Source organism: Diaporthe batatas (assembly GCF_019321695.1).
Source record: "Diaporthe batatas strain CRI 302-4 chromosome Unknown Contig00002, whole genome shotgun sequence".
In the NCBI taxonomy this organism is placed as follows: Eukaryota; Fungi; Ascomycota; class Sordariomycetes; order Diaporthales; family Diaporthaceae; genus Diaporthe; species Diaporthe batatas.
Window position 1 is genome coordinate 2,417,532 of NW_025408549.1, and position 24,857 is coordinate 2,442,388.

The 24,857-nt window shown below is 55.4% G+C and overlaps 8 protein-coding genes across 8 annotated transcripts; 5 read left to right on the forward strand and 3 right to left on the reverse strand.

Annotated features, from left to right (window-relative positions):
* The first annotated feature begins 442 nt into the window (after positions 1-442).
* KVR01_001289 (guanine nucleotide-binding protein subunit beta) lies at positions 443-5,198 on the forward strand. Its single transcript, XM_044782441.1, has 6 exons — positions 443-614; positions 759-796; positions 850-976; positions 1,057-1,374; positions 1,586-4,044; positions 4,167-5,198. Exons 1-5 carry the CDS (start codon positions 573-575, stop codon positions 2,015-2,017), a joined length of 957 nt encoding a protein of 318 aa, XP_044649244.1. The 5' UTR covers positions 443-572; the 3' UTR covers positions 2,018-4,044; positions 4,167-5,198.
* Positions 5,199-5,790: 592 nt separating this feature from the next.
* On the forward strand, positions 5,791-8,980 carry KVR01_001271 (uncharacterized protein). Its single transcript, XM_044785261.1, has 4 exons — positions 5,791-6,534; positions 6,590-7,390; positions 7,617-7,991; positions 8,077-8,980. Exons 2-4 carry the CDS (start codon positions 7,301-7,303, stop codon positions 8,536-8,538), a joined length of 927 nt encoding a protein of 308 aa, XP_044649226.1. The 5' UTR covers positions 5,791-6,534; positions 6,590-7,300; the 3' UTR covers positions 8,539-8,980.
* A 31-nt stretch (positions 8,981-9,011) lies between these two features.
* KVR01_001849 (uncharacterized protein) lies at positions 9,012-10,921 on the reverse strand. The gene is made up of 3 exons (XM_044791487.1): positions 10,691-10,921; positions 9,681-10,631; positions 9,012-9,609 (listed from the first exon to the last, which is right to left on the reverse strand). The coding sequence occupies exons 1-3, from the start codon at positions 10,869-10,871 to the stop codon at positions 9,470-9,472; spliced, it is 1,272 nt and encodes a 423-aa protein (XP_044649804.1). The 5' UTR covers positions 10,872-10,921; the 3' UTR covers positions 9,012-9,469.
* A 139-nt stretch (positions 10,922-11,060) lies between these two features.
* Positions 11,061-11,557, forward strand: KVR01_001816 (uncharacterized protein; the record flags this gene model as incomplete). Its single annotated transcript, XM_044791131.1, has 4 exons — positions 11,061-11,084; positions 11,201-11,243; positions 11,342-11,372; positions 11,473-11,557. 4 exons carry the CDS (start codon positions 11,061-11,063, stop codon positions 11,555-11,557), a joined length of 183 nt encoding a protein of 60 aa, XP_044649771.1.
* Positions 11,558-12,383: 826 nt separating this feature from the next.
* KVR01_001869 (uncharacterized protein) lies at positions 12,384-12,875 on the reverse strand (the record flags this gene model as incomplete). Its single annotated transcript, XM_044793050.1, has 2 exons — positions 12,384-12,552; positions 12,661-12,875. The coding sequence occupies 2 exons, from the start codon at positions 12,873-12,875 to the stop codon at positions 12,384-12,386; spliced, it is 384 nt and encodes a 127-aa protein (XP_044649824.1).
* Positions 12,876-12,925: 50 nt separating this feature from the next.
* Positions 12,926-14,045, forward strand: KVR01_001843 (uncharacterized protein; the record flags this gene model as incomplete). Its single annotated transcript, XM_044792990.1, has 2 exons — positions 12,926-12,988; positions 13,197-14,045. The coding sequence occupies 2 exons, from the start codon at positions 12,926-12,928 to the stop codon at positions 14,043-14,045; spliced, it is 912 nt and encodes a 303-aa protein (XP_044649798.1).
* Positions 14,046-16,747: 2,702 nt separating this feature from the next.
* Positions 16,748-19,425, forward strand: KVR01_001792 (uncharacterized protein). Its single transcript, XM_044790528.1, has 2 exons — positions 16,748-17,850; positions 17,916-19,425. The coding sequence occupies exons 1-2, from the start codon at positions 17,489-17,491 to the stop codon at positions 18,934-18,936; spliced, it is 1,383 nt and encodes a 460-aa protein (XP_044649747.1). The 5' UTR covers positions 16,748-17,488; the 3' UTR covers positions 18,937-19,425.
* A 1,040-nt stretch (positions 19,426-20,465) lies between these two features.
* KVR01_001676 (uncharacterized protein) lies at positions 20,466-24,441 on the reverse strand (the record flags this gene model as incomplete). The annotated part of the gene is made up of 7 exons (XM_044783848.1): positions 20,466-20,577; positions 20,689-21,667; positions 21,725-22,022; positions 22,090-22,692; positions 22,887-22,925; positions 22,981-23,617; positions 23,798-24,441. 7 exons carry the CDS (start codon positions 24,439-24,441, stop codon positions 20,466-20,468), a joined length of 3,312 nt encoding a protein of 1,103 aa, XP_044649631.1.
* Between the last annotated feature and the right edge of the window lie 416 nt (positions 24,442-24,857).

The window sequence follows — 24,857 nt, forward strand, 5'->3', positions numbered from 1 at the left end:
AAGTAGACACAGCAGCAATGTCTTCAAATGTGCATGCAGATCAAGGACAGCTGTCAGTCTGAACTTGTATCTCTTTTTGATGGAGGACGAACTTGTTGCTAGCATCTCCTGGTAGATGATCAGAATTCCAGAAGGCACTCCTGCTTGATTGCTCATGAGATATGTGAGCGAACACAAAAGGAGCTCGTCAGAAGCCTGCCAACGTTCACTAATGTTGGTTGCAGCTGGGTCTGTTTGACCAAAAGTGAGTTCGGCCCCAGAACCGTTGGTACCGTACATACCGTACATACCAGGTAGGTACGTACTGTATGGGTCTGGAGCCGGCAGCCAGCTGTCGTGGTGGGGCGGCAGCTCCAGGGCTTATCGCCAGCTGGCAGGTCTGCTATCAAAATGACCTTTGTGATTGGCTCGCCATTTTTCATCGCACACTCTCCTCCATCCACCAACATCTTGACTTTGCGACGACTTGGGAACTTGAAGTTGTACCTGCAAGCCAATTGAAGCCCAACCATCACCCTCCTAGACCCCCAGACCTCCTCTTTGTTGATCCCATTTCAGCAAAGAAACTCAACATGGCTGAGCAGCTTGTTCTCAAGGGCACCCTCGAGGGCCACGTAAGTTTGACCCCCAGCTGCCATGTTTGCGACCCCGCCGAGCGAGCGTACTTGACGAGTTTGGCGGCGGCAACGACCATGACCGGCCAGAATAGAAGCTTCCCAGTATGGATACAGCTCAGCTGACATTTGATTTCCCTGCAGAATGGCTGGGTCACCTCCCTCGCCACCTCCATCGAGAAGTACGATCAGTCGAAGTAATCCGTCGAGACCTGTTTGACTTACAATGCGATAGCCCCAACATGCTCCTGTCTGGTTCTCGTGACAAGACCCTGATCATCTGGAACCTCACCCGTGACGAGTCCCAGTACGGTTACCCCAAGCGATCTCTGCACGGTCACTCCCACATCGTCTCCGACTGTGTATGTACCCAAACAAACAAACAACCCGATGCGCCAGAACGTGGGCAGAGGTGGAACTCGAATACTGATGAGACGGGCAGGTCATCTCCTCCGACGGCGCTTACGCTCTGTCTGCCTCCTGGGACAAGACCCTGAGGCTCTGGGAGCTCGCCACCGGCACCACCACCCGCCGCTTCGTCGGCCACACCAACGACGTCCTGTCCGTGTCCTTCTCCGCCGACAACCGTCAGATCGTCTCCGGTTCCCGTGACCGCTCCATCAAGCTGTGGAACACCCTCGGTGACTGCAAGTTCACCATCACCGACAAGGGCCACACCGAGTGGGTCTCCTGCGTCCGCTTCTCCCCCAACCCCCAGAACGCTGTCATTGTCTCCTCTGGCTGGGACAAGCTCGTCAAGGTACGTTTTCCCCTCCCGCTGCGGCGGCGAAACCGCAGAAAGACCCTACATTACGATATGATGCTTTGCACTTTTATCAAAGTATTTGCTACTTCAGAGCCTTGCGGCCATGAGACAAACAATCACCTTGCACTGATCCTCCAACCCTCTCACGACCATGAAAACGCGCCTACCATTGGGAAGAGAGCCGTCCGCTGACACTCGCGACTAGGTCTGGGAGCTCTCCACCTGCAAGCTGCAGACCGACCACATCGGCCACACCGGCTACATCAACACCGTCACCATCTCCCCCGATGGATCTCTGTGTGCCTCCGGCGGCAAGGACGGTACCACCATGCTGTGGGACCTTAACGAGTCCAAGCACCTCTACTCCCTGAACGCCAACGACGAGATCCACGCCCTTGTCTTCTCCCCCAACCGATACTGGCTCTGCGCCGCCACCTCCTCCTCCATCATCATCTTCGACCTGGAGAAGAAGACCAAGGTCGACGAGCTGAAGCCCGACTTCGCCGCCACCGGCACCTCCAAGAAGTCCCGCGACCCCGAGTGTGTCTCCCTCGCCTGGTCCGCCGACGGCCAGACCCTGTTCGCCGGTTACACCGACAACATCATCCGTGCCTGGGGTGTCATGTCCAGGGCCTAAGGGATGTGCTCTGGAAGAAGGTCTGCGATGGGTTCAAGAGGGGCGCCATGGTTGTGTGTACCGGCGACTACCAGTGACCCATTAATTTAGGTCAGGATTTAGTCTGCCGGCTTGAATGACTTGACGGTTCATGGTTGTGGGCGTACGGAAAATTCTTGCCTCATATCTAGCCTTGTGATCGGGCAACAATAAGGGCACAAGAACCAGCGTGTTTTACGCCGCGGGGCTCCGCATCAAAATCAAGGCGTGGTCTGCATCGCTGGGAGGGTGAATGGCTAGATACGTATACTATCAAGCCAAAAATTTCCAAAAGGTTTACCAAAATGTGCGGGACTCAGTGTCTTAGATTGAATGGTCATTTGGATGTGTGACAACTTTAGAGACCGTGTAACACGTTAATGTGGAACAACGGTGTTACGACGGCTTCAAGTATAAAGGTAGGACGCCCGGGCTTCTAAGAACAAAAGAGCTGTCGTATGACACAAAAACGGACTGGAATTGTTCGCTGCGGCGAGCCTCCAGGTCTGTGGCATCAGCAGGGCCAGGAGTTCGACCATGTGATCGAGTCGGGAGAAACCAGACCCTCGTGACGGGACCAACGAGGTTGTACGAGCGTTCTGCTTCTTCCCTCACCCTCTCATCAATAACCCTGTGGTTGTCCTGGTCTAATGTTTCGCTCAACTGAGACATGCGTCTGCGAGCCGCTAGGATCAAGGGAACGTTCCTTCTATAGTGCTGCTGGCGTGTCTCAGTGCGACCTTTCCTTTCATGTAAACACATGTGCACGAGGGCGTCGTCGGCGCTATTCGACTGGGAGCTGCGTCAGACAGGTCCAGGATGTCAAAGCCATCCAAGATCATCATCGGCACAAATGACACGCGCATATTTTTCCCTTGCAATTGACATCTTTGACAGGTCAGATTCCTGTTCGGAGCCACTGGGCCTTCTGATAAGATTCATGCTCAGGCCTGGCTGGCCCTTTGCCTTCAGTATCTAATATCGAATTAGTGTACCAGAACTTCCGAGGACTATGCCCGGCTGATATACTCGAATTGGCTTTGCTGACCCACCTTGCTTGGGTCCCTGGGGAAGAGGGCATCCCTGACATTTGGCCCACCACATGACTCCGGACTATGAGCTTGCAAGAATGTACCAGAGAGAGCACGCGGCTTGTGACTGTGGGACGGAGTGTTTCGCAGACCTGCGTTTTATTTAATAGCAAGATAGTCATAACCAACCCGCATCTATGGGGAGGGAGTCCCCAGGCAATCAAAGGCAAATAAATGTGGAAATGGGGAGTCGAGATAAATCTGCTCCAGACTGGGATCAAGAAGTGTCAGGTGGAGCTGTCCCTGTTCCAGAGATGCTGTAGGGAATTTGTAGAAATCTCGACTCCAAGTATCGTGATATTGCTGTGATTTCTCTCATATCCAAAAGCATCCACCGCGGGGTTAGAGAGATAGAGTTGTGCAAACCGGGCCGACTGTGGAGATACCCTGGCAAGGAAGATGGACTCTGTCACTTCCACCAGGCCCATGAGGCCCACAGGATAAATGTGCCGGACCTGAAGGCGAGTATCGGTAGAGTCAGCCTATTAGATCGGGGAATTTTTCGGAGTGTCCTGCCGGAGGCACTCCAGTTTGATTGAAGCCTTGGAACTAAGTTGTGGGGGATGTATCTGAAGGAGGTGCTGCACAAGGAAGCGCGATGTGTTGGGCGAAGCAGAAGCAAGAGCGTTACGACTACCAGGCCAAAGAACATTGAGCCAACCAAAGGTTTTAGTGCCGGCTGTTTGGGCTGGATTTGGGCTCGATGGTAACTGCCGCTGCTCGGTCAACAGTCCAGATGCCGGAAATCCCGACCTCTCTTCCCCCCTCTCCCCCGACAGAAGCATCTCGGGGCGATGAACCCATAGTCGTCATTATTCTCAAACAGACTGGAAGCACTAACATGCGTGCTCGGAGCCCCATTTCGGAGTGACCTGCTTGATTGGCCGGTGCTTGGCTCGATATATGAACAATGACAGGGTGAGTAAGACACAAAGGGGGGGGGGGGTCAAAATTGGATAATTACTGAATCGTACTCCGTACAGGTGCGTGGTCGGATGTCGCGCTTGGGAATGCAGAGAAAGCTCTCTAAAGACAAACAGGACCACACACGCGCAGTCACCGACTTGAGCCTCATTCCAGTACCTTCACGTCGGACCCGGGCTCGCGGTAAGATTGGGAGCGGCTCTCGAGGGCAGCAGCACTAGCTGCAACAGAGCACACGACCCAGGCTGGCAGGCCGTCAAACTCAACACCAGTGAGCATGCCCGTCGGCTCGAGTATATCCTGGGGGGTTCTGCTAAGAACCCACCTGCCCTACCGGGAAGGAGATCGTTAAGCTGGCGCAGACCCTAGAAGCCGGGCTCAATGCGATGTCCCAAGGCAAGGGTGTAAGGGTGTGATCCTGCGCTGTACCGGGCATGATGTGCGGTCGCTGGCAATCTCGGTATGGGCGGAGTCGGCTCGGCGCCTGGCCCCGGCGCTTGTCACCGACGTCGTCCAAACTTCGTCCTAATATCTTGAGGCGACATGCGCCAGAACAATGGCAAAGGTGTCACAAGGATGGAGAGCGGGACCGAGTACACTCACACGTGGCGGGACGCGAAGACTGCAGCGAGGGGAATGCGGCAGCCGTGGTAGTTGCGCGTCGGGCACGCAGGCGAGATTTGTGATGGGGACCCGAACGTTTGGACGAGATGATCATCATCACACAGGCAGATGCTCATCTCGAGAGTCGACGTAGCTGTGACGCCGTTTCGCACGCTGCTGTGTAATGCCGTACGACACTGAAGTCACACGCGCAGGGGCTGTGAAAAAAAGGAAGAAAAAAGAAGAAAGATCTGATTTGCAGTGCTCTCTCACCGCTGCTGGTAGTACTCAAGTACTGTAGAAGCAATGTTGATGTGAGACACACAGTCGGGTTCGAGTAACCATGATGGCCCGTGTGCTTGTGACGCCAGAGAGCAACGGTGACATTGGGGCATATTCCGTCTTGAGAGTTTCAAAGAGTCATCTAGGTGAGATGAGATCATCAGGTAGCATGGTGCCTTTGAAAGGTCATTGACGGAAAATGAGAGGGTCTGTATGTGAAACACGAGGGTTGTATGCCCGATCTGTGTGCCTCGGCCCGGGTGTTAGTGACTGGCCTGCAGGGCCCGCCGTGGGCCTGACAGGCTGGCTGGCTGGCAAGTGAGCATAGAGCCAGAGCCCAAGGCCCAAACAGTGACAATTGCCCGGCTTGGGTTCTCCCCAGATGGACGGCGATGGTCATGCAACTGACTGCCGGTGCCTGCCTGCGGCCTTGCACCCCTTTCCCCTCCCAAGCCTCCCTGGGCTCTCTTTTGACGGATGCTGGCTGGCTGGGACCACCCGGCCAAGTATGCGGCCGTTGGGCTGGCCAATGCACGACGCAGGCCTGGCAGGCTGGCAGGACGAGATCTCCGTGCCTGCGTGCCTTGCATTGCGCTAAAAACAGCCGCGTGGACCAGTGCCCTGTGCCCCTGTGCCCCCAGTGCCCCAAGTGCCAGTTGCAGCGATGTCTTTTTTGGGGCGGCTGTTCGGTGGCAGTGGTGCTGATCCCGGAGCAGATCACGGGAGGCCCTGGTCCTGGTCGTCTCACGGCTAAGAGAACAGACCTCGTTCTCCCGAACTCGTAATCGCTGTCGACTTGTCTGTCTTGCCGGGATTTCCTGTGGTAGATGCACATGCTTGACAGTCTGACAGCTACATCCACGCCCAAACGACCCATTCCAGCGGTACGGTACCGCTGACCACGATCCAGAGGAGTGATGAGATATAACCTTTCGCGCCGCAAGCCGCCCTTCGACAATGCGAGGGCGTCGTCGTCAGTGGCCCCGCTGACTCGCGGTACCTAGGGAGGGGAAACAGCCCTGAGCCCTGAGCCCCTCCGACGACTGACTTGGGCTGCACGGCACGGGGACCGCTGTGGGGTTTGGCTTGTGTCGACTTGGGTTGAACTTTTTTTTCTCCTCCCGCATCCTTTGGGACGACGGGCCAAGCCACGCCACGGTACGGAGCACCTGCGTACTTGCTGCTACAGTGCTACCATAGGCAGGGGCTCGCTTTAAGCCCGATAGATGCACAAGAAGGGGCACCCCTCAGCCCTCGGGAACTTGATGGAAGCAGTTGGCCCTTCGATCCGCCTTCTTTCGTTCTTTCACTTGCAAGACGGGTGAAGTCCTCCCAATAAATGGAATTGGAATTCCTGGGACTGCCCACAATCACACCGGCGAGCGCTTCTTGCCTCGCCTGCCTCGACTTGCTCGCTTCTGATTTGGCCTGGCTGCTCGTTGAGCATTCCACAATCATCTCGTCCAACGCGCCTTCCCCACAGCTTTGAACCCCTGAGATCGGCCGTCCCTGCACTCTGATTGCATCAGCCCGTGTCCCCATCACTCCGTATCCCCCGCCTAGCGCCCTCTTGGAAACCGCACCTTCTCAAAGCCACAGGTACCACGGCCCCCCCTGCGCCGGTCCAAAATAAGCGTTTGGCTAAATCCAGCAGGCGCGTTAAACACCCTCATTCCCAAACGGTCCTCTCATGGTGCGAGTGAAGGGACCAACCCTGACCGTCCACACCTTCTCTTTTACCTCTTCTATCCTCTGTCCGCCCATTTGTCCGTGACGTCCTGTGTTGTCACCGCTGTGCTTTCCGGACTCCAGGCGGCTCCTCACATTCTTTTCTCAAGCGCTCCTTCCTTCCTACCCGTTGTCTGTCTACTCCGGTACCGACCCAATTCTTGGACTCTTCGGAGCATCTCCTTGAAACTCGTTCGTTCCCTTGTCACGTCTCTCGTTCTCATTCCCATTTCCCGTTCAATCTCATTATATTCACCACCCCACCTCCTCAGCCGACTCTGTCTGCCCGGATCATCCCCAAATCGCCAGCCCAGGCCATTCCACTCCGATCCCATCGACCGCGAGACTCGATCTAAGACAACCTCGAGAGCCGAACACGCCTCATTATTGCTTGTCGGGCAGCCTGCAGCACACAATTTGGTCGCTGTCTCAGAGCAACGTCACTGAGTTTTCAAAACTTCAGACGTCAAAAGGATCGACATGCCCTGCAAGTAACAGGCTCAGGTGTCACCGACTGTTGCCTGCCCACAATTCGGAAAAGTGGTCGATATTTCTGGGAAGGAGGTTATAGAACAGCACATTCTGCTACCGCCCATTTCAAAATCGCCATCCAACACGCTTGCGACAGGTCTACAACATGCGAACATCTCGTTGTCTAGTGCCGGCAATGCTGGCCATGGTGGGGCTGGCCAATGCTCAGGACTTCGGTGCTCTGTCGAGCTGCGCGGTAGGTGACACTCGTTCATTTCTTCAGTCTTATTTCTACAACCCGCCTTTCCCTGGCAATACTGGCTCTCAAAACCGGTGGCTCTCATTCTTTACACCCTGTGAGAACCAGGAATCGGTTTGAGGGTTGGAAATTCACGAAGCTGGCTTGGCGTGCAGGCCCCTTGGCTGTTGATTTATTGCTGTTGCATGTCTTTGAGCACTCATGAGCTAACAGTATCGTGCAGCAAAATTGCGTCAATAACATGAGAACCAGCGTCGGCTGTGTACCTGTCACTGACCAGTGTCTCTGCGGCAACGCCGCTTTTGAAAACGGGATTCGTGACTGCGCAAATCAATCGTGTCCTGCTGAGGAAGCCGCAGCTGCCGTGGAGTATGCGGGTGGATTTTGCCTGAAAGCAACCGGGACTACAGCTGCCGCGCCCGAGACTACACCCGAGACGACTGCCACACCTCCTCCGCCTTCCGAGACTACCGCCGAACCAGAAACCACCACGACGCCTACCACTGCCACTGAGCCGACCTCGGTCTCAGCTGAGACTGCTACCTCAGCGACGGAGACCTCGGCTGCGAGCGCGGCGACCACTGAGACCAGCTCCACAGTAAGTAGTTATCGTCACCAGGCAGCTTCAGCTCGATAGTAGCCCCGGACACCTGGGACCTTTCGCTGACAGTGGGCATTACCAGGCTTCTTCAACCGCCTCAGAAACCACTGAGACGTCCTCTGCCTCCTCGGCGTCCAAGACCACTTCTGGCACTGCCGCGGGCACACAGGCATCTGCAACCGAGTCTGCCTCATCCACCGCTGACGCCGCTGCCGCGGCACCATCGGACAGCGGTCTTTCTGTTGGCGCAAAGGCCGGTATTGCCGTCGGAGCCGGCGCCGCTGTTGTTGCCATAATTGCATTGGCAATCGCCTGGTGCCAGACCAGACGCAACAGACGTCCCCTGCCTCGAGGCACTATGCAGATTTCGGAACCCCTTCCTGGGTCTGGCCGAATGGACTACGAATCCGGTACGCAGTTCACGGCTCGACCACCCAAATCGGCCGGGGCCAACTCCAAGTTCTCCCAAATGACGGAGCTCGACCAGAATGCTCGACGCTATGAGGACATGCTTCCGCGTGTCTCTCCAAGACGCATGGTCTGAGAAACTGTTCTGGTTCGCCCGGCATAAGCGAAACGATTTTATTTTTGTTTTTGTCCTCACTTTTGATACCTATTTGATTTTTGACTCTGTACCCTTTCGAACTTCTTGGTCTTGTCGCCTTCTTCTGCCACCTTACTCCTTTGTGTATCTAGCACATGACGCTTATGACGAAATTTGCATGAGAGCTGGAGGGACCGAGTGAGAGCGTTTCCCGCACTGGTGCTCACTACCACCATCACTACTACTACTGATTTGGTCTGTCGTGAAGGAGCACTCAGACTACAGCTGGGGGGTGGTATATGGTCATGTCCAGCGTTTCACGTCCACTAGACTCATGGCGCTATTCAGAGCTCAAGATAGTTCAGCGAGGCACAAGCAGCTAAAAAATTCCATGCACATCGCCGATGCTGGACATCAAATATCATCAAACATGCCCAGGCTATACCCATCGCTCCTCGTGACTCATGGCGGAATCTTAGTATAGGGGTTGTATTTCACGGAGTCTCATCACATATACTACTATAGTAGGTAACCACGCCCTTGGAGAAATGTGGACCTTCATGGTAGGGCCTCCGAGCTTGCTCGTCTCCGACCTGAGTACCTTGTAGGGTAGGAGTGTTGCTCGTCAGGCAATGTTCTCATGAGCTAGCTGTCTTCCTGTGGAAGATTTCAACTGAAAATTCATTCCCTGCCATGTTACCTGGGCAATTCTATAGATCGGTCTGGGTGGGGCAGTGCTAGGCGGGGCTGGGGAGGCTTTTTTACCCAAGGCTGTTCCACGGAAGTTATTCCATAGATGATTGATTGTATAGAGGCACTGCCCAGTTGGTATGGCGGCACAGGGGACAGTCAACCAAAGCCTGTGTGAGTTACCGGGCATCACCGTTGGGTCGGTCCAATTCGTTCTTTTATCGTACAGGCCGCTGAGTCTCTACCAGGAATAAAAGGGCCGTTGAGCTGTGACTGGCCTATTGGGCAAATGTACCCATGGGCCCTGCCTATACTGCCTCGCCTTCTTCTCCTCATACTCTCGTATCCGTGTCTTCTCCTCCTTGAGTCGAATTGTGATGCCTGAAGCACAAGTAGATCAGGTACTGAACTGGTGGGAACTTGATGTACAACTATGGGGCAGCTAAACTTACTGGCTTGGGGCATCTGGAGGAGGTCCACACGTCCTCGTGCCCGGTAGTTTGGCTTCTTGCCTCTCCAGGGCCCTCGATTCACCCACGCCTCAGAGATGTAGATCCTGCTTGGGTCCTCGATCTCTACGAACTTGCCGTGCCTGAAGTCCTTGACCGTCCTCTTCTCGGTGGTGCCGGGGACGAACTCCCCGGTCGACTTGCCGAGGCCCATGCCGCGCTCGACGACGGCCTTGTCGCGGGCCAGCTCCAGCTCGTACAGAACCTCGCGGGCGAACTTCTTCTTGGAGAACTTCATCTGGGTGCGGGCCTCCTCTAGCGTCTTGCCCGAGATCTGGTGGGCCAGGTGGACGAGCTTCTTGGTCGATGTGGCGAGCCAGGGGGACCTGCTGGTGGCCTCGCGCTCGGTGCGGCGGATGCGCTCGTCGCGCGTCTCGCGCCCGCGGGCGTCCAGCTTCCGCACCACCTGCCTCGTCACCATCCGCCGCTCCCACCGCATCCGGCTCTGCGGGTCCGGGTCGATGGCGTTCCGCATGTGGTCGCGCAGCAGCGAGGCGCCCATGACGGACTCGCGCGACCCCGTCGTGTTCTGGCCCTTGCCTTGCCTGTCGACGGGCCCGCGCTGGCCCTCCTCGTTGTCCACTGCCTTGAGCTCGTCGTCGAAGATGGACTTGGACTCGAGCCGGGTCGACGTCATGCGCTCCCGCATCCTGTCCTCCATGCTGCGCCGCCCCTCGGCCGAGGTCAGGTCGCCGAGCGCGCCGCCCGGCTTGTGCAGGTCCTTCGGCTTCTTGTAGCTCCGGAGCATGTTCCGGGAGTTGGGTTTTGAGGCGGCATTGCGGGTCTGCTGGAGTTGGTGTTGCTGCTGCTTCAGGAGACGGCACACCTGGGAGGATGGTGAGGCGGAAGGAGAGAGCAAGATGGTCGGGCGGAGGGTCTTGAGGACCGTCGGAGCTGGAACGCGCGTGTTAGATGCATCAATTGTGGCGCGTTGGGGGCATGGGAGGGCTCACTGGTCCCGAGGACCCTCCGCGTTGGAAGGTGGAGGCTCATGATGGGTGGTCCCGCGGCATGGGGCGTCCAGATATCGAGAGATGCAGGCAATGGGCGCGGTTCGAGCTGTCTCGCCTGGCCCAAAAAGTTCGAAGTCGGTCGTCCGCCCCCGATTCGGCGCATGCCTTGGGTGGATGACATAATCCGACACGTGATTTGCTGGCCGGCCTGCCGACACCCCCGGCTAGCGCGAGAGGAATCAGGTCATCGTCCCTCTGCCCTGCGAAGCTCGAACGCTCCATTACCCCAGAACATCCAGTCAATTGAATACACGACCGCGAAACTCTCCGCTCTCCGACCCCTTCCAGATCCTCCGATCAACCAGACACCATGGCCGTCAAACCAATTGTTGGCGTACGTCCCGATTCCGACCCCGCGAGACCGACGGCCGTCAGGGCTCGCCGGCCGCAGATCCGATGGACCAGACGAGCTCGACGCAGGGAGGAGGGTGCTGACCGATTGGGATATAGATTCTTCGCCGAAACCTCATCCTCGACCTGGGTATCGCACTTGGTGAGTCGCATGTTGGCGGAAGCGGAACAAGGAGTCACCTCGGACTGGCCGAGGCGTCTACTGCGCGGGACATCATCTTGGGCTAACCATGATCATAGGTCTCGGATTTGCCATGGGCAACGTCTACTGGTACGGATGAACCGATCCTATTGACACACAGCTGCAATTGTGCAACAAGAACGTGGCTGTCGGGGTATTCCTGATCTAACATGGAGGCATGGCATCACAGGCACGGCTTCCACATGCCCCGCACCAATGCCCGCGACGACTACTACAAGAAGCTCGAGGACGAGCGCGCATCTCGCCAGGGTTAAGCCAGCCGCCCGCAGGATGGGGCTGGGCCGATGGGCCGATGGGCGGATCGGGCACGCGAGGTGGTGTACATATCGCAGGTGACGAGGCATTTGTCCAGCGCGGACGCATAGAGCCTGGACGAGGGACTACGGCTGTTTCGATACGCATAGACGAGGCAAGCAATGTCAATGGACCTTCTGGACAAGATTTGGGAGCGGACTGAGTGAGGTCCTTGCGACTGCTGGGCCTCACATTGCGTGCCGTTGACTCTGGGCCTGTTTAACTACGTCTCCAGCCTCTGGCGTCAAGTTCTTGAGAACTCGCTCTTCCGTAGATGTACCGTGCCGCTTCTGCGCGCGGCAAGTGCTCAAATTCCGAGCAGAACTTCTCCAAGGATATGGCTGAGTGCAGACATAGTAGTGAGGGTCGGAGTACAACAACGAAGAGCGAGCCGATATGTCCCGGCGTGATTTTGGCATGCAACGACATCACCCCACATGACAGCATTTCCGGGCGCGTCGGCCATTCATCGTCCCAGACTCTGGATTTGGCCGAGCAGCATTTGCATGGAGTCTTCTCCATGATGTCCCTACGTAGGGGCAGGCTAACAAGAAGCTTCGGGCGTTCGGCGCAATAGTCCATCTATGCATCCCTCCACTTCACACGTAGTAGACGACGACGACGACGAACTTGGTTCATAGTGTGCGGCTGAGCGATGGCGCCCATGATCCTCTTGCCCGGGAGTAGCGAGATTCCACGCCACATGAGCCTTTGAGACCATGCAAGCTTCGAGTGCTCACCAACCGGGGACTGATTGATATGAAGTTATTTGTTGTATGGATCTTCTCAGCGCTGAATATAGTCCGTTTTGTTGCCGTCATGCCAATGCGTGGTGGTTGATTGGAATTGAGTGCTGCCTGGGCCGCCTGCCGATGTAGTGCTTGGGGTAGTGTCGGCAGTGGTTCCTTCCCAAGCTGTAGTCTCGACAGTGAAACTGCCCTTTTTGTCCTGACACCTGAGCACATCGTCAGCTCACCGGAGGGACAAGTCGCCACCACACGATCGTCTGTATCATTGAGACCCAAGCGAGGCATAATTCCCTTCGTTCAGACACAGGCCATACCTTCTGAACCATCTTTGCACAGGATAGCACATGACGGAGCTGTCCTGCCGCTGTGGGTGCTCAACCGAGCAGTGGTATTGCAGCAGGCCCATCAGGTCGCACGCCTTCAGATCGATATCCTTGCCCGATTCTGTCTTCCTTTTCCTGCCGTCGGCATTCAACTGGATCTGCTGCGGCAGCTGTGAGGGGTGGAAGTTGGGACACGGCGGCGTCATCTTGGGGCGTCCCTCGACACGTTCACATTAACTGGCAACTGGTATCCGAGATGGCTGAGGCCACGATTGGTCGGCGTATTCTTGGCGAAATCGAGGAGGCGAGCCTTGATGAGGTATGCAATTCTCACTCATTCGGTTGCTCCGCTGTTTGGGACACTGAAATTCCGCGGCATCGTGAGATGGGTGCCGCTCAACCTTGGAAGCCTGGCACGAGTTCTTATCGCCGATAAGCGCCGCATCAGATACTCCAACAAACAGCCCAGTTCCCCAAGCCTCATTCAGACTTCAGGCCACGAGATCGCTGATCCCCAGCACACGCAGATCTTATCAATCTTCCGCAAAAGTCTTAATTCAACGACACGCGATCAAGCGGCCCAAGGCGACTCCTCCCCTACAGCGGGTATACCAACGGCCAGAGGCACGCATGCTGGACCACCAGACCCATCTCGGGGCAAGGTCAACACTTACCCTATCCAGGATCTCGACAGGCTGGTCGCACAGCATTTCAGGGCGACCCAGTCCGCCCCTCTATCCTTGTCCGGCAGATACTTGCCACTGATATATCTACTGGTCGCAACTCTCATCGCAGCGCCTCACAACAAAGCCGTCGTTGTTGTCGACGTTGAGGGCCGTTTCGATATCACGCGAGTCACACAATGCGTCCCTCACCAGGACGTTCCGGTTCCAACGTCTACAGACGCCGGTGACGACAATGGTCACACCACGGAGAAACATGACAATGCGGATCAAGGCCGCCAAAGCCGCACAAAGGATCAGCCCATGATTGCACCAGCTCGAAAAGTCACACCAAACGATCTCAAGCATGTTCACGTCTACCGCCCGGCCCGCGGGTCATCATCTCACATTCGTGAGGTTTTGTCAGCCGCCGAGAATCATATGATATACTCAAGGCACGCCTCCATCGCCCGCGAATGGTGGGGATCGATTGTCATCGGCGGCGGCAGTCCTGTGGTCCTCGGTCCTGACGCCGTGAGTGTAACTACCGGGTGGAGGGGCTGGTTACGTGTCGATCGCGAAGATGTCCGCGGGTTTGGTCTGGGAATCAGCATCGAGGAGGCCTTGTTGGACAGGGACAGACGGCAGCGCGCGGTCGACGACGCCGGGTGGACGGCAAACTGCATCTGGGGAGGGTTCAACTTCAACGGATAAGAGGTACGCACGCACAGGGAGTGGCTGCATGCGCAGAGTGGGGTTGATCAAAATTATCCACATCGACTTGGAACTCAGTGGGCCTGACTTGGCAAACGGTACAAAGGTCTCGGACGATGTACATCCAAAACCTGACCTGCCCGATCAAAGCCGATCCCCCGGGTTTTGGTGGAGACCGCGGGGAAAACAACGCGCAGTCAGGGTAATTGTCCCAGTTCGGTCGACCCACAATTTGATCGAGGCGTCACAGCTGGCGGAGTGACTGCGTCCAAAAGAACGGGGACATTGATTTCGCGACGGTCCTATCTTCACGTTCTCTGGAGACCTTGGAAGGTGGCTGTGAGGACACCGGACAACCACGTGCAGGCGGCCGAGTCAACACGAAGCGCCTTACGGTGAGATGACAATCCTGGGGGCGTGGATCTTGCCTCTTTTGCAAACTTCGCGCAGACTCAATCCCTTGGCTTGAATGAACAGGCTTTTGTGTCGAGTTTGCTCAGTCTACACGACTCGACTAACAGTCAAAGTGCATATAGCCGTTACGGGAAACGATCCCGACAGCATCACTCCACCTCGTGTGATGCGCGGATGACCGTTGTGCGAATGGCAGGTACCAGAGCGTGCGACGGAATAGCAATCACTTGACGACCCCATCATTTGATGCCGAAAGCTGAGCTACTCCTGCAGCAAGTCCCATGGGGAAGTGGAGTGGTGTTGCAAGGTGCATCGCAGTATCACCAAGTGTCGATTATCGAGCAGAGCTCAGAGCTGCAGGGAGGACTAGGGCAAGAAGATTTTGAGTCAGGACTTTCAGATTTGCGCTGTCGGCTGGCACGACGTTCAGTCTCGCTGGGTGGTGGGCTAATCAAGGTATTTCTCATCAGCTCTGACACGTCGGTCAATTCGAGGGTGGTCATGGTGGTGCAACGCAATCAGATCGGCTGACGTCTCTACTGTTCAGCATCCTCTGGCGTAGTTGCGTACCTAGGTACGGACTACTTGGATGGTCTGTGAGCGAGCGCGCGTGCGTGTGATGACGTTCGCACACTATAGCAACCCACTCAGACCTTAATATTGTTACACCGACTATCTGGCTTAACGCACCATCCACCTACCGTCAACGCGATGGTAGACGCTTGTCAGCAGCGAGCTGGAGTCTGTCATTGACAATCGGCAGCAATCCACAATTTGACAGTCAAGCGGGTGGCCGTGCGTATTGGCGGTATGTCCGTACCACGAAAATGATTCATCGGTTATCGATCTATTCTTGACGCATTTTGGAATAGCATTGTTGCGACGGCCAATCGTGACGCCGTGGTATATTCACAATCGTTATCACCAGGAAGGGACACCATCAGCGAAACGACGGGCCTCCGCACACACCCTTCTCCTGTCTGCTTGCATATTCACATGCAACTTATTCCCAAGACGGGAAGATGGAAATTTCGACCCACTTTTGGGGGGTCATATCGGAACGCTGGAGGGCAAGGAGGGGTACCTAATTGTCAACAAGCGCGAGGATGTTGTCTCTGTGGACTCCAATGAGCTCGCTCGGCTCGTTCATGGCAGGATATTCACAGGGGCAAGACCTGAGTCAGAACAACATGCCCGCTGATACTGTAGATTAGGAAGAGCCTGCCAGGAACTGGGCAACCTGGCAAGCTTGCCGCAGACAAATTCCGGCGGCTAGGATTTGCGAGGATGACCGCTGAAAGCACGGGCAAGCAGGCACAGGTGCCGGCAGATTACCTCGGTGCTGGGCTGGCTGGGTGCCTTGTCTGGACGGAGTACATGTCGAGGGTCAAGACCGGACGCCTGCGTTTCCAAGCCCGAAACGGGAAGCGTCCACGGCTTGCGCGCAGCCGATGCGACCGGCTTTTTTCGCGCTGGAACTCTATCCACCACCGGGGCCCACCCTGACGTCATGTGCCTACAGGCGGTCCGTTGGATGCGGTGCCGCCCCCATCAGCCCGTGCCGTGCCAACAACGTGCCTCACAAACTACGGTCAGACTCGCTGGAGCCGCCGCACATCCCAGGGGCACGGCGACATTTGTGGTGTACAGCCCGATGAAGCAGCGGCTGCCCCATGCCTTTGGCTGCATGTGGCCGCAAGGTATGAACTGGAGCAGAGGTGGAGACTGTACAAGTTGGTCCACACTCAAAATGCGGAGGAGTTCATCGAGATGTTTGCTTTTTCTGTGTCCGTCCGTATCAACAAACTTCAACCCGGCTGCGAGTGGTTCACGCCGCCGCACGTTGTTGCTGACAGCTGTAGTTAGACACGTTCCTGGATCGCCCAGGGGATCTGTGTGTTCATACCGCTGTCCAAGAGATCAGGACAGTAGCCGCACTGGCTGCTCCCCCTGTGACGCCACCGTGCCGAAGTCGAGGGCTTTTACGGTACCGTTCCCTCGGGCAATTGCAAATGCGATCAACGAGATACTTGCCGATGTCAACAGAGGGCCACACCTCCACTGGCGTGCGGCTTCCTGCTTCTGGCCTAGTCCCCCTTCCCTGTGCCTCACTTGCTGACCTCGGCCGTCTTGGAACGCTTTAGATCTACCGAACCCTTGGTATTTGGCAAAAACTCTTCAGCCGCACTAATCCAGAGAAGGGACAAATGCATGTGTTTCGACGATACGTACCCAGTGCGTGGATGGCTCGCACCAAGTCGGGCCTTTCCCTGGCTGTGATTCCTGCTGCAGGGTCTTATCTTCTCTGCCTCACCCTGCATGCTTATCTGACACCCGGGTGGAAGTGTATTTTTTCACAAGGCAACAAGGGTGAGATCGACGCTCAGGGCTCTTGAATAGCTGGTTGTGCTTTTGCTCGGATGGGACGTCGTCCCGTCATGCCCGCGAGTAAGTTGGCTTGGAGGGCCCCTCGTAGTGATGGCATCATCCCGCTGCCAGAGTCGTGGTGGAGTGCCCGTGGGTTGGCTGGACACGCCGAGACGTGACGGATGATGTTGTGCGGATTCGCTCCCCTCCAGACCGTCATCTTGAGACTACATGGGGCCCAGGGTACATCATGGACTCCTCCAGGTACATCATTGTCTCCTCCACGTTAGCGGTTCCACATCTCCCCCCATGGGTATGCGTGGTACTTGGTTGTTCCTCCATCCTGCCTCTGCGCCTCTGGGGGACACAGGTTGGTCAACTCACCAGAAAGAAGCCAGTTTCCTCTGTTTCTCCCTTGTCTTGCAAGACGGTGCGAATGCTATAAGTATCCGGCGTTGACCCAACTTTTTTCCACTCGCCATTCTCAATCAGGCAGAGTGCAACATTCATCGACTCGTGCGGGTGCATATTGTTTAACTCTGGGAGACACATTTCTTTTATATTCCTAGCTCTTCCCCATCCACGGACTTCTGTCACCCTCGCTGGAGCAAATCGTCCGCGAACCTTCCCCAGATTCCCCAGATATTACCACGTTTTTCAGCATGGCAGCACCCCAGAGGCCGGCTGCCCCCCTGCGCAGCATCTCCGCTTCTTCCTTTGCTGAGACGTTCCGTGCGGCTCGCAGGAAGGTCGACAGGGACTTCGAGGACCTTGACGAGCAGATCTCGCCTGATTCCGAGGCGTCTCTCTCCCCAGAACTCACAGCTTCCGGAGGTGCTACTCCGAAAAGTCTTGCGTCACCCATCTCGGGGCTGGTCACCCCGGTGCCGGATCAGGATGTAGCAGATGACTTTGCCTTCGCGTTCGACATTGACGGCGTGCTCGTCCGCGGAGGTCGACCCATCCCTGAAGCCATCGAGGCAATGAAGGTCCTCAATGGTGAGAACGAATATAACATCAGAGTGTGAGTAACTGCTCCCCAATGCGGACGCCTTCTTCAACCACCAGTTATTAACGTCTATCTATCAGCCCATACATCTTCCTCACAAATGGTGGTGGTAAATCAGAAGAGGAGCGCTGTGGCGATCTCTCCCGACAACTGGAGCTGGAGGTCAGCCCCGGCCAATTCATCTGCGGACACACTCCCATGCGGGAGCTCGCCGATCAATACAAGACGGTGCTCGTTGTCGGTGGTGAGGGCGAGAAGTGCCGACAGGTCGCCGAGTCATACGGCTTTGTCGACGTTGTCACCCCGGGCGACATTCTCAAGGCCAACCACCACACTGCACCATTCCGCAAACTCTCAGAGACAGACTACAACAACTCGAGGAACCTGCTGGAGCGGGGTGACCTCAACGATGTCGTTATCGAGGCTATCTTCGTCTTCGCTGACAGCAGAGACTGGGCCGGCGACCTGCAAATCATCCTGGACATTGCCATGTCCAAGGGTGGCCGCCTCGAGACTCGCTCCGAAACCTTCGAGGAGTCGCCGCCAATCTACTTCAGCCACAACGACGTTTTGTGGTCGGCGGGTCACGAGCACCCTCGCCTGGGCATGGGTGCCCTGAGGCAAATCGTTGAGAACACCTTCACATCTGTCACAGGAGGCAAGAAGCTTGAGACACACGCCTTTGGCAAGCCCCAGGTCGGCACTTTTGAGTTTGCCACAAGGCTGCTCAAGCAATGGCGGGCTAACCAGCACGGTCTTCCCATCAGCCGGGCTCCTCAGACCGTCTACTTCGTCGGCGACACTCCCGAGTCTGACATCCGCGGCACCAACCTCATGGATGCCAAGAGCAAGGAGGAATGGCACTCCATCCTCGTCAAGACAGGTATCTACCAGGACGGTACCGAGCCGGCCTACAAGCCAAAGGCAACTGTCAACACCGTGCTGGATGCCGTCAACTACGGCATCAAGCGCGAAATGGAGAAGAAAAAGACCGTCGAGAAACAGCGCGGCGATGCGGCCACCAAGGACATCGTTGCCGAGAAGCTTAACAGCATCACGATCCTCGACCAGGACAGCCTCGACGTCGTTGATGTGAGCTGAACGACACATCCACGACCATTGTACTACCATTTACATGATTGATGACACGGCCGCTGCGCGATCATAAATCAAAGACGATAAAAAAAGATGAAGATACGCCGATAAAAACAGCATCCTAAACATAGATTCGCAGATAGACTGGCATTTGTCTGGGTGTCATGTTTCGATAGAGATTGGAGTGTCTGGGGTTTTGGTTGCGCCCCCGCCCACCTGACTGGACGGACAGATCGCTTGGGATGGAAATCATCACATGCTGGATCGCACCAAGCAAGGTCAGCGGACGAAGTAAGCCTGCCGCTGCGGCCGGCCCGGGGTTGTGACAAAGGGGATGGTTGAGACCGGGTCTTGACGACTCGCACGAAGAATGATGATGGTTTTTGGATTGTGTTGTTAGTTTGCTCGATACACACATTGTCGGTTGGTTGACTGAATTGTCCCGACCTTGACTACCTGTTCCTTGTTATCACTGAATCAAAGTTCCTCATAAAACTTATTTCTTCCACCCTTGCTGTGCTCAACTCTGATGATTCTGACGGTTCTTCTCATGTGAATGACTTGGGAACGTGAAGAGCATTGACCAAAGCCCACACCCAGCCCACACTTTCTCTCGACACATTAGGGTAACCTGATGTTCAGGCTGGTATGTACAGGATTGATGCCACGCCAAGCAGCATGTCAGATCGCTTGACTATAGATCCGTCCATCCATTCTGCAATACTAGTGTACTTTTGACACCACCACCAGTGGGAGGGTGTGGTAACATTCTGCGCGGCAAAATCGCCCTCCGATCTGACGCTGCCCAGGTGGTAGGTGGTGGTGGGACCCGGCCGCCCAGGCCGCAGGCTGCATGCAAGCCTCACACACCGCCGTTGCCCAGCCGCCCGCCCAGCCGCCGCCCCGCGGGATCCTACGCTCTAACGGAACGTGGCACACATGCATGCACCTATTCCCGGGTTGGGTGGCCTACGGTGGGACAAAAACCTGTTTTGCATGTGATAATGCTTGCTTACATTGTTCCACCAACGTCATGTACAATCCCGTTCAAGATAGTTACAGCTTTGTCATTTTTGATACCCGTATTCCAGTCTGACCTGGCTTTTGCCTGTGCTATATCGGCCCGTCTCCCTCTCGGCCGGAGTCCGGGTGCAACATATTTACTTGTGCAATTGGCCCCCATTGTCTGTGGGTGGGATGCCTGGAAGGGGAACGATTTGCATGGAATCATATGCCTTGACTTTGTGTTGTCGAGGCGCGTACGCTGTGCTCTTTTTGATGATCGCAATCACTTGCCCTCAGAGAATGATAGTTTCAGTATGTTTTCTCGAGTTCAAGTCTCCTGAAGTCGTGGGTAGGACAATATACGAATCTCTATTAATTACCTAGGTACCACAGTGACTTGCTGAAAATGAATGTAGTTCAGCCTGTTTGAAGCATAACGCATACCTAAGTACACTCTGTAAACACTCCGTAACATGGGCATATGAATGGTTACTAATACTTTGCGCTCATGCACCTAATGTACCACTCATTCATGCGTCCTTTACTGAATCAAATACCTCTCCGACTAAGCGATCCTTACCGCCACTGACTACCGCTTGGATCAAAGCCCTGTATTCGCTGAGCCATTTCTCCGCCTCGGAACTGATACGTGTGCATTTGTTAGTCGCCTGATCGTGTTGCATCGTGGAAAATTTCAAAACAACTTGAAAGGTTTGACAGTAACTTCCGTGGTGAAAAGCAAATAAAGCTTACCGGGTCACATTCGCGTCGTCCCAAATCACCTTGAGGACAAGGTCCTGCCCAGCCTTGCCACCCGTGCCGGCGAAAAACATGACGCCGAGGTCAGCTCGGCTTCTGGAGTCCAGCAGCTCGATATTCTTAAACGGGTTGCGGTCCATGGCGCCCAGTCCAGGCACCCAGTTTAGCAACTGGCGTCGGCACGTATCCAGCACCATCTCGCCGCCCTCGGGCCCCAGAGCTTCGCATATCGCGTCCAGTGGCGCGTGACAGTGCCTAGACTGCCCGCTCTGGAGCTCCTGGACCCGGCGCAGCAGGTCACCCACCGTCTCGGCCCGGTCGACGCGGATGAGGTTCGCCAACCGCTGGTACATGGGGCCCGGCATGTCTGCTGGGTTGACATCGGCTGCTGCTAGAGGCCCGCTCAGGCTGGCGGGAATGAACGGTAGTGAAGCCCGCCCTGCCTCCACACTGCCGAAGATCGCATGCGTGTGGCCCGTGTGGCGGACGTTGAGGAGCGCCAATGCTACCTTTGCGATCGATGGGTTCGTGAGACCCTCCCCGACGCTGGCCCGGAAGGCGTTAAGACCGGGAAGCTCTCCCCGCCAGGCGACAGGCGCGCTGCCGCCGTCGCTGCGACGCGAGGGCTCATCCTCCAAGGGTAAACCGGCTGGGTTTGAGTAGGCGGCATGCCCTGCTCCTGTTGCGTCTGCGGGTGGTGTGATCCAGCCTCTTCGGGGGCCGAGAACCCAGCCCGGTGCCCGTTGGGGCGGCCATGCGGCTGCCTTTTTGTGGCATGTGATGTCCCTGAGGTGCTCAACATGGAATTTGACGCCCTCCTGCGCTGTGAGGGATGTGCTGAGGGAGTGGTATGTGTCTGCGAAAATCTTATAGGGCGTGTGGCTCTTTAGAGACAAGGGGTCCGAGATGGCGAGGTCGAGATCTGGAAAGAGTAGGCCTTGTAAGGACATGGCATCATGCGCGACGTGGTTGACTGCGTGCAAAGCTATGTCAGCGAACAGCAAATGGAACCCGAGGTTGGAGAACGGACCATTTAGAACGATATGGACAGAATCCGTCTCCATTACATGCACAATCTCAGCCCTTGTCAGCAGAGAATCGAACCCGACGTCCAACCTTTGGTCATCCGAGTATTTTTGTAGCTCTGCGATTGTTCTGAGTGGCTTCGGTGCGTAGGATATGATTGAATCAAATAAATCCTTGCTCGTCTTAAGGTTAATATGCAACCCCAGTGATTTTCTGTTAGTCACCGATCCGTCCTCGCGGACAAAAAAGGACAAATGATTTGGATTCTTCTCCAGCGCAGCCTCCAGGGCCGCACGAACTACCTGAACATCCAGAGACATCAGTTAAAACCCATTTTGAGGATTGAGGATTCAAGGTCGTGCTTCCTACCTTTGCGTCCTTTACCTTGGTGTTAATGAAGAAGCGAAAATCCCAGGAAAGATCCCTCTTCTGAGTGAATATCGCCTGGCCGAGTCCCCACGCGGGAAACACCTCGGAGACATTGTCCCAACTGAGCCCGTGAGGTTTGAGGACCGCCTCCACTACCTCACGCGTTGCAGCCGCCCTTTCCTCGTCGCCATAGCAATGGACCATGTCGACGACACTCGGGCCACCAGGACGATATTCTGGAGTAGGGCGGCCCGGTAACTCGTTTGATCGCGTGGACTGGTTGTCAACAATTTTGATTTGTTCCGCGATTGTGGATCCAAGAACTTGTTCAACGGTAATGATCTTCCCAGTCTCCTGTCTGATTTTCTGACGGAACCGCATCATATTGATACTGTCTGCAAACGTCGCAGTCTGCGCCTCTGGGTCCAGGTCTTCGGGCTCGATACCAAGTAGACTCGCCCAAGTGACTGTGACGATATGAGAACTCGGATTAAACTTTTTATCTTGTTTACTTGTGGCATCTGTATGCGACTTGGTGATGGAAGCCCTGTGCTGCTTGACTATCAGAGCCAGTTGGTCCTTGAGCACTTTGCCGGTGAGGTTCTTCGGAAAGTCAGACAGCTTCAAGTCAGTGAGGTGGTAAGATGCATCAGGGACATAGCTCGGCCCCATACGCCCCAGGCAGAGCTTTTGAAATATTTTGGTCGGTGTTGGTCGGCCTGCGTAGACTATCACGGGAACCTTGTTCACGTCAGCTTCTACTCTTTTGGGAGCACACAGAAGACAGCTGCACATACCTCGCCCGCTATCTCATCCTCTGCACCAACAACATGGGCCTAAACATAGATTGTCAGCACGTTCAGATACCAACCACAGGCCTGTCTCACGTACTTCGATTCCGCCTATCTCGCTAAGAACTCGTTCCATCGCGTTCGGTGAAATGTTCTCACCGCCGCGGATTATCATGTCTTTGTATCGTCCGACGATGGCGATTCGTTGCTGTTCGTCCATGACCGCTTGATCTCCTGTCCTGAACCATCGCTTGCCACCTTCGTCGTAGAAGTCCTCCTTGTTGCGACCGCCAAGGTAGCCCGTAATGATAGGAGAACCTGACATGTGAAGCTCACCTGGCGTATTGATTGGAACCGCCGTTGTCGTGCCGGGACTACAGATCTTGACAGCGCAGCCCGAGGTAACTTCGCCACAGCACGGGTTTCCCTGGATTATCCCCTCTGCCGCAGTTTTGAATTTCACTGGTCTCATCGGGAGTCCTTCTGACATCCCGTAGCCCGCACAAACCAGACTCGAGCCTAACCGGACGGAAGCATCCTCGAGATTTTTCTCGCTTACAGATGCGCCTCCCATGCTCACGCACTCCAGATTCTCCAGCCTGGGAATTTTCTGCTCTGACATGATACTGATGAGCGCATAGACCATGGTGGGAACCAGAACGGCCTCATTGCATCCTTCTTTTGTTAAAGCGTTGAGCATAGCCGCAGGAGTGAATACTCCCGCAGGGTAGACAACACTGCCACCTGAGAGGAAAAACGGGACTGTGAACAAGAAACCCATCATGTGATTGTTGGGCAGGAAGCTCGCTGTACGACTCTCAGGACCCAACTCCACGAGGGGTCGACGGCTGTCAAAAGTGGTTGCAAGAGATCCGTGAGTGTGTTGGCAACCCTTGGGAAGGCTCGTTGTCCCCGACGTGAAGAAAATGATGGCAGCATCAGAATCGACCAGTTGAGCAGCCGGTTTAGTCAAGAGAGATTCGTCAGATTCTCCACTGCATTTGATGAGCGATGGGAAGTCGTCCCAACCGTCCAGCTCCCCAGAAGAATCTAGTACGATCTTGAGTTTCAGAGCAAGATCTGCCTGGCTGGCGAGATCGTCTAATCTCAGTGCCGTCTCCGTGTTGGCCACGATCAAAACCTTGACGGCTGCGGCCTGCAACATGTACTTGGTCTCCTCGGCATTCTGAACGTTCCGTAGACCCATAGGCGCAAATACGGCCCCGATCCTCCAGCATGCCCAGATAATAACACACCATTCGATGCCGTTGCTTACAAACGTCGTCACGATGTCCCCTTTCTTCACACCTCGGGCTTCCAGCGAGCAGGCGAAGCGGGTGGCAGCGCGGTGAACATTGTCGTACGTCCAGCGAAGGCCGGGACCCTTTAAAGGTTCTATTTTCAGAGCTTCGGCGTAAAGATCTGGTGGTTGATGTAGAGACACGACGGCTTCCCGGGGTCCATGCTTGGAAACCGCCTCTTCGAACACATGGTAGAGGTGAGGAGATGGCGTGCTTGTATTAGGAACTGAATGCTCGCTGAGAGCTGCTGACGAGGGCATATTGAACAATTTCTTACCAGAGCGGCCAATGGAAACGAGGTAGTATTTTCTGAATCACTGGAAGAGAGAGGAAAAGAGTTCGAATAAGGTGAATTTATAAAGACACTGTTGGTCCGTTGCGCGGGCAGGATTGCATCTCCACAACCAACACGTCCAAAGGATCTCTAAGCCTGTCTCACCCGACCAACCAAGAGCAGACTCATGCCATGATCTCCGCTCCGGGCGGCCGCTCGTGATCCACGGGCGCTACATACTAGCGCTGCCAGGCATTTACCTAGTTAGGTAAATGCCTGGCAGCGCTTATCAGGGACAGGATGATACGTACCATTAAGGAAAAAAAATCCCCTACCTAGGTAGTAATCTACACCCACCTTATATAACTTTTAACTTAACATTTATAACTTATTAAATACTTT

Bases quoted from the DNA above. Each gene is read 5' to 3' on its own strand.
- KVR01_001289 (XM_044782441.1), top strand. From the start codon at position 573: ATGGCTGAGCAGCTTGTTCTCAAGGGCACCCTCGAGGGCCAC. The intron at 797-849 runs GTACGATCAGTC...ACAATGCGATAG, and splicing joins CTCGCCACCTCCATCGAGAA to CCCCAACATGCTCCTGTCTG. The intron at 1,375-1,585 runs GTACGTTTTCCC...ACTCGCGACTAG, and splicing joins GCTGGGACAAGCTCGTCAAG to GTCTGGGAGCTCTCCACCTG.
- KVR01_001271 (XM_044785261.1), top strand. From the start codon at position 7,301: ATGCGAACATCTCGTTGTCTAGTGCCGGCAATGCTGGCCATGGTGGGG. The intron at 7,391-7,616 runs GTAGGTGACACT...AGTATCGTGCAG, and splicing joins GTGCTCTGTCGAGCTGCGCG to CAAAATTGCGTCAATAACAT. The intron at 7,992-8,076 runs GTAAGTAGTTAT...GGGCATTACCAG, and splicing joins CCACTGAGACCAGCTCCACA to GCTTCTTCAACCGCCTCAGA.
- KVR01_001849 (XM_044791487.1), bottom strand. From the start codon at position 10,871: ATGTCATCCACCCAAGGCATGCGCCGAATCGGGGGCGGACGACCGACT. The intron at 10,632-10,690 runs GTGAGCCCTCCC...CGCGCGTTCCAG, and splicing joins GCGGAGGGTCCTCGGGACCA to CTCCGACGGTCCTCAAGACC. The intron at 9,610-9,680 runs GTAAGTTTAGCT...CTTGTGCTTCAG, and splicing joins CCTCCAGATGCCCCAAGCCA to GCATCACAATTCGACTCAAG.
- KVR01_001792 (XM_044790528.1), top strand. From the start codon at position 17,489: ATGGCAGCACCCCAGAGGCCGGCTGCCCCCCTGCGCAGCATCTCCGCT. The intron at 17,851-17,915 runs GTGAGTAACTGC...TCTATCTATCAG, and splicing joins AACGAATATAACATCAGAGT to CCCATACATCTTCCTCACAA.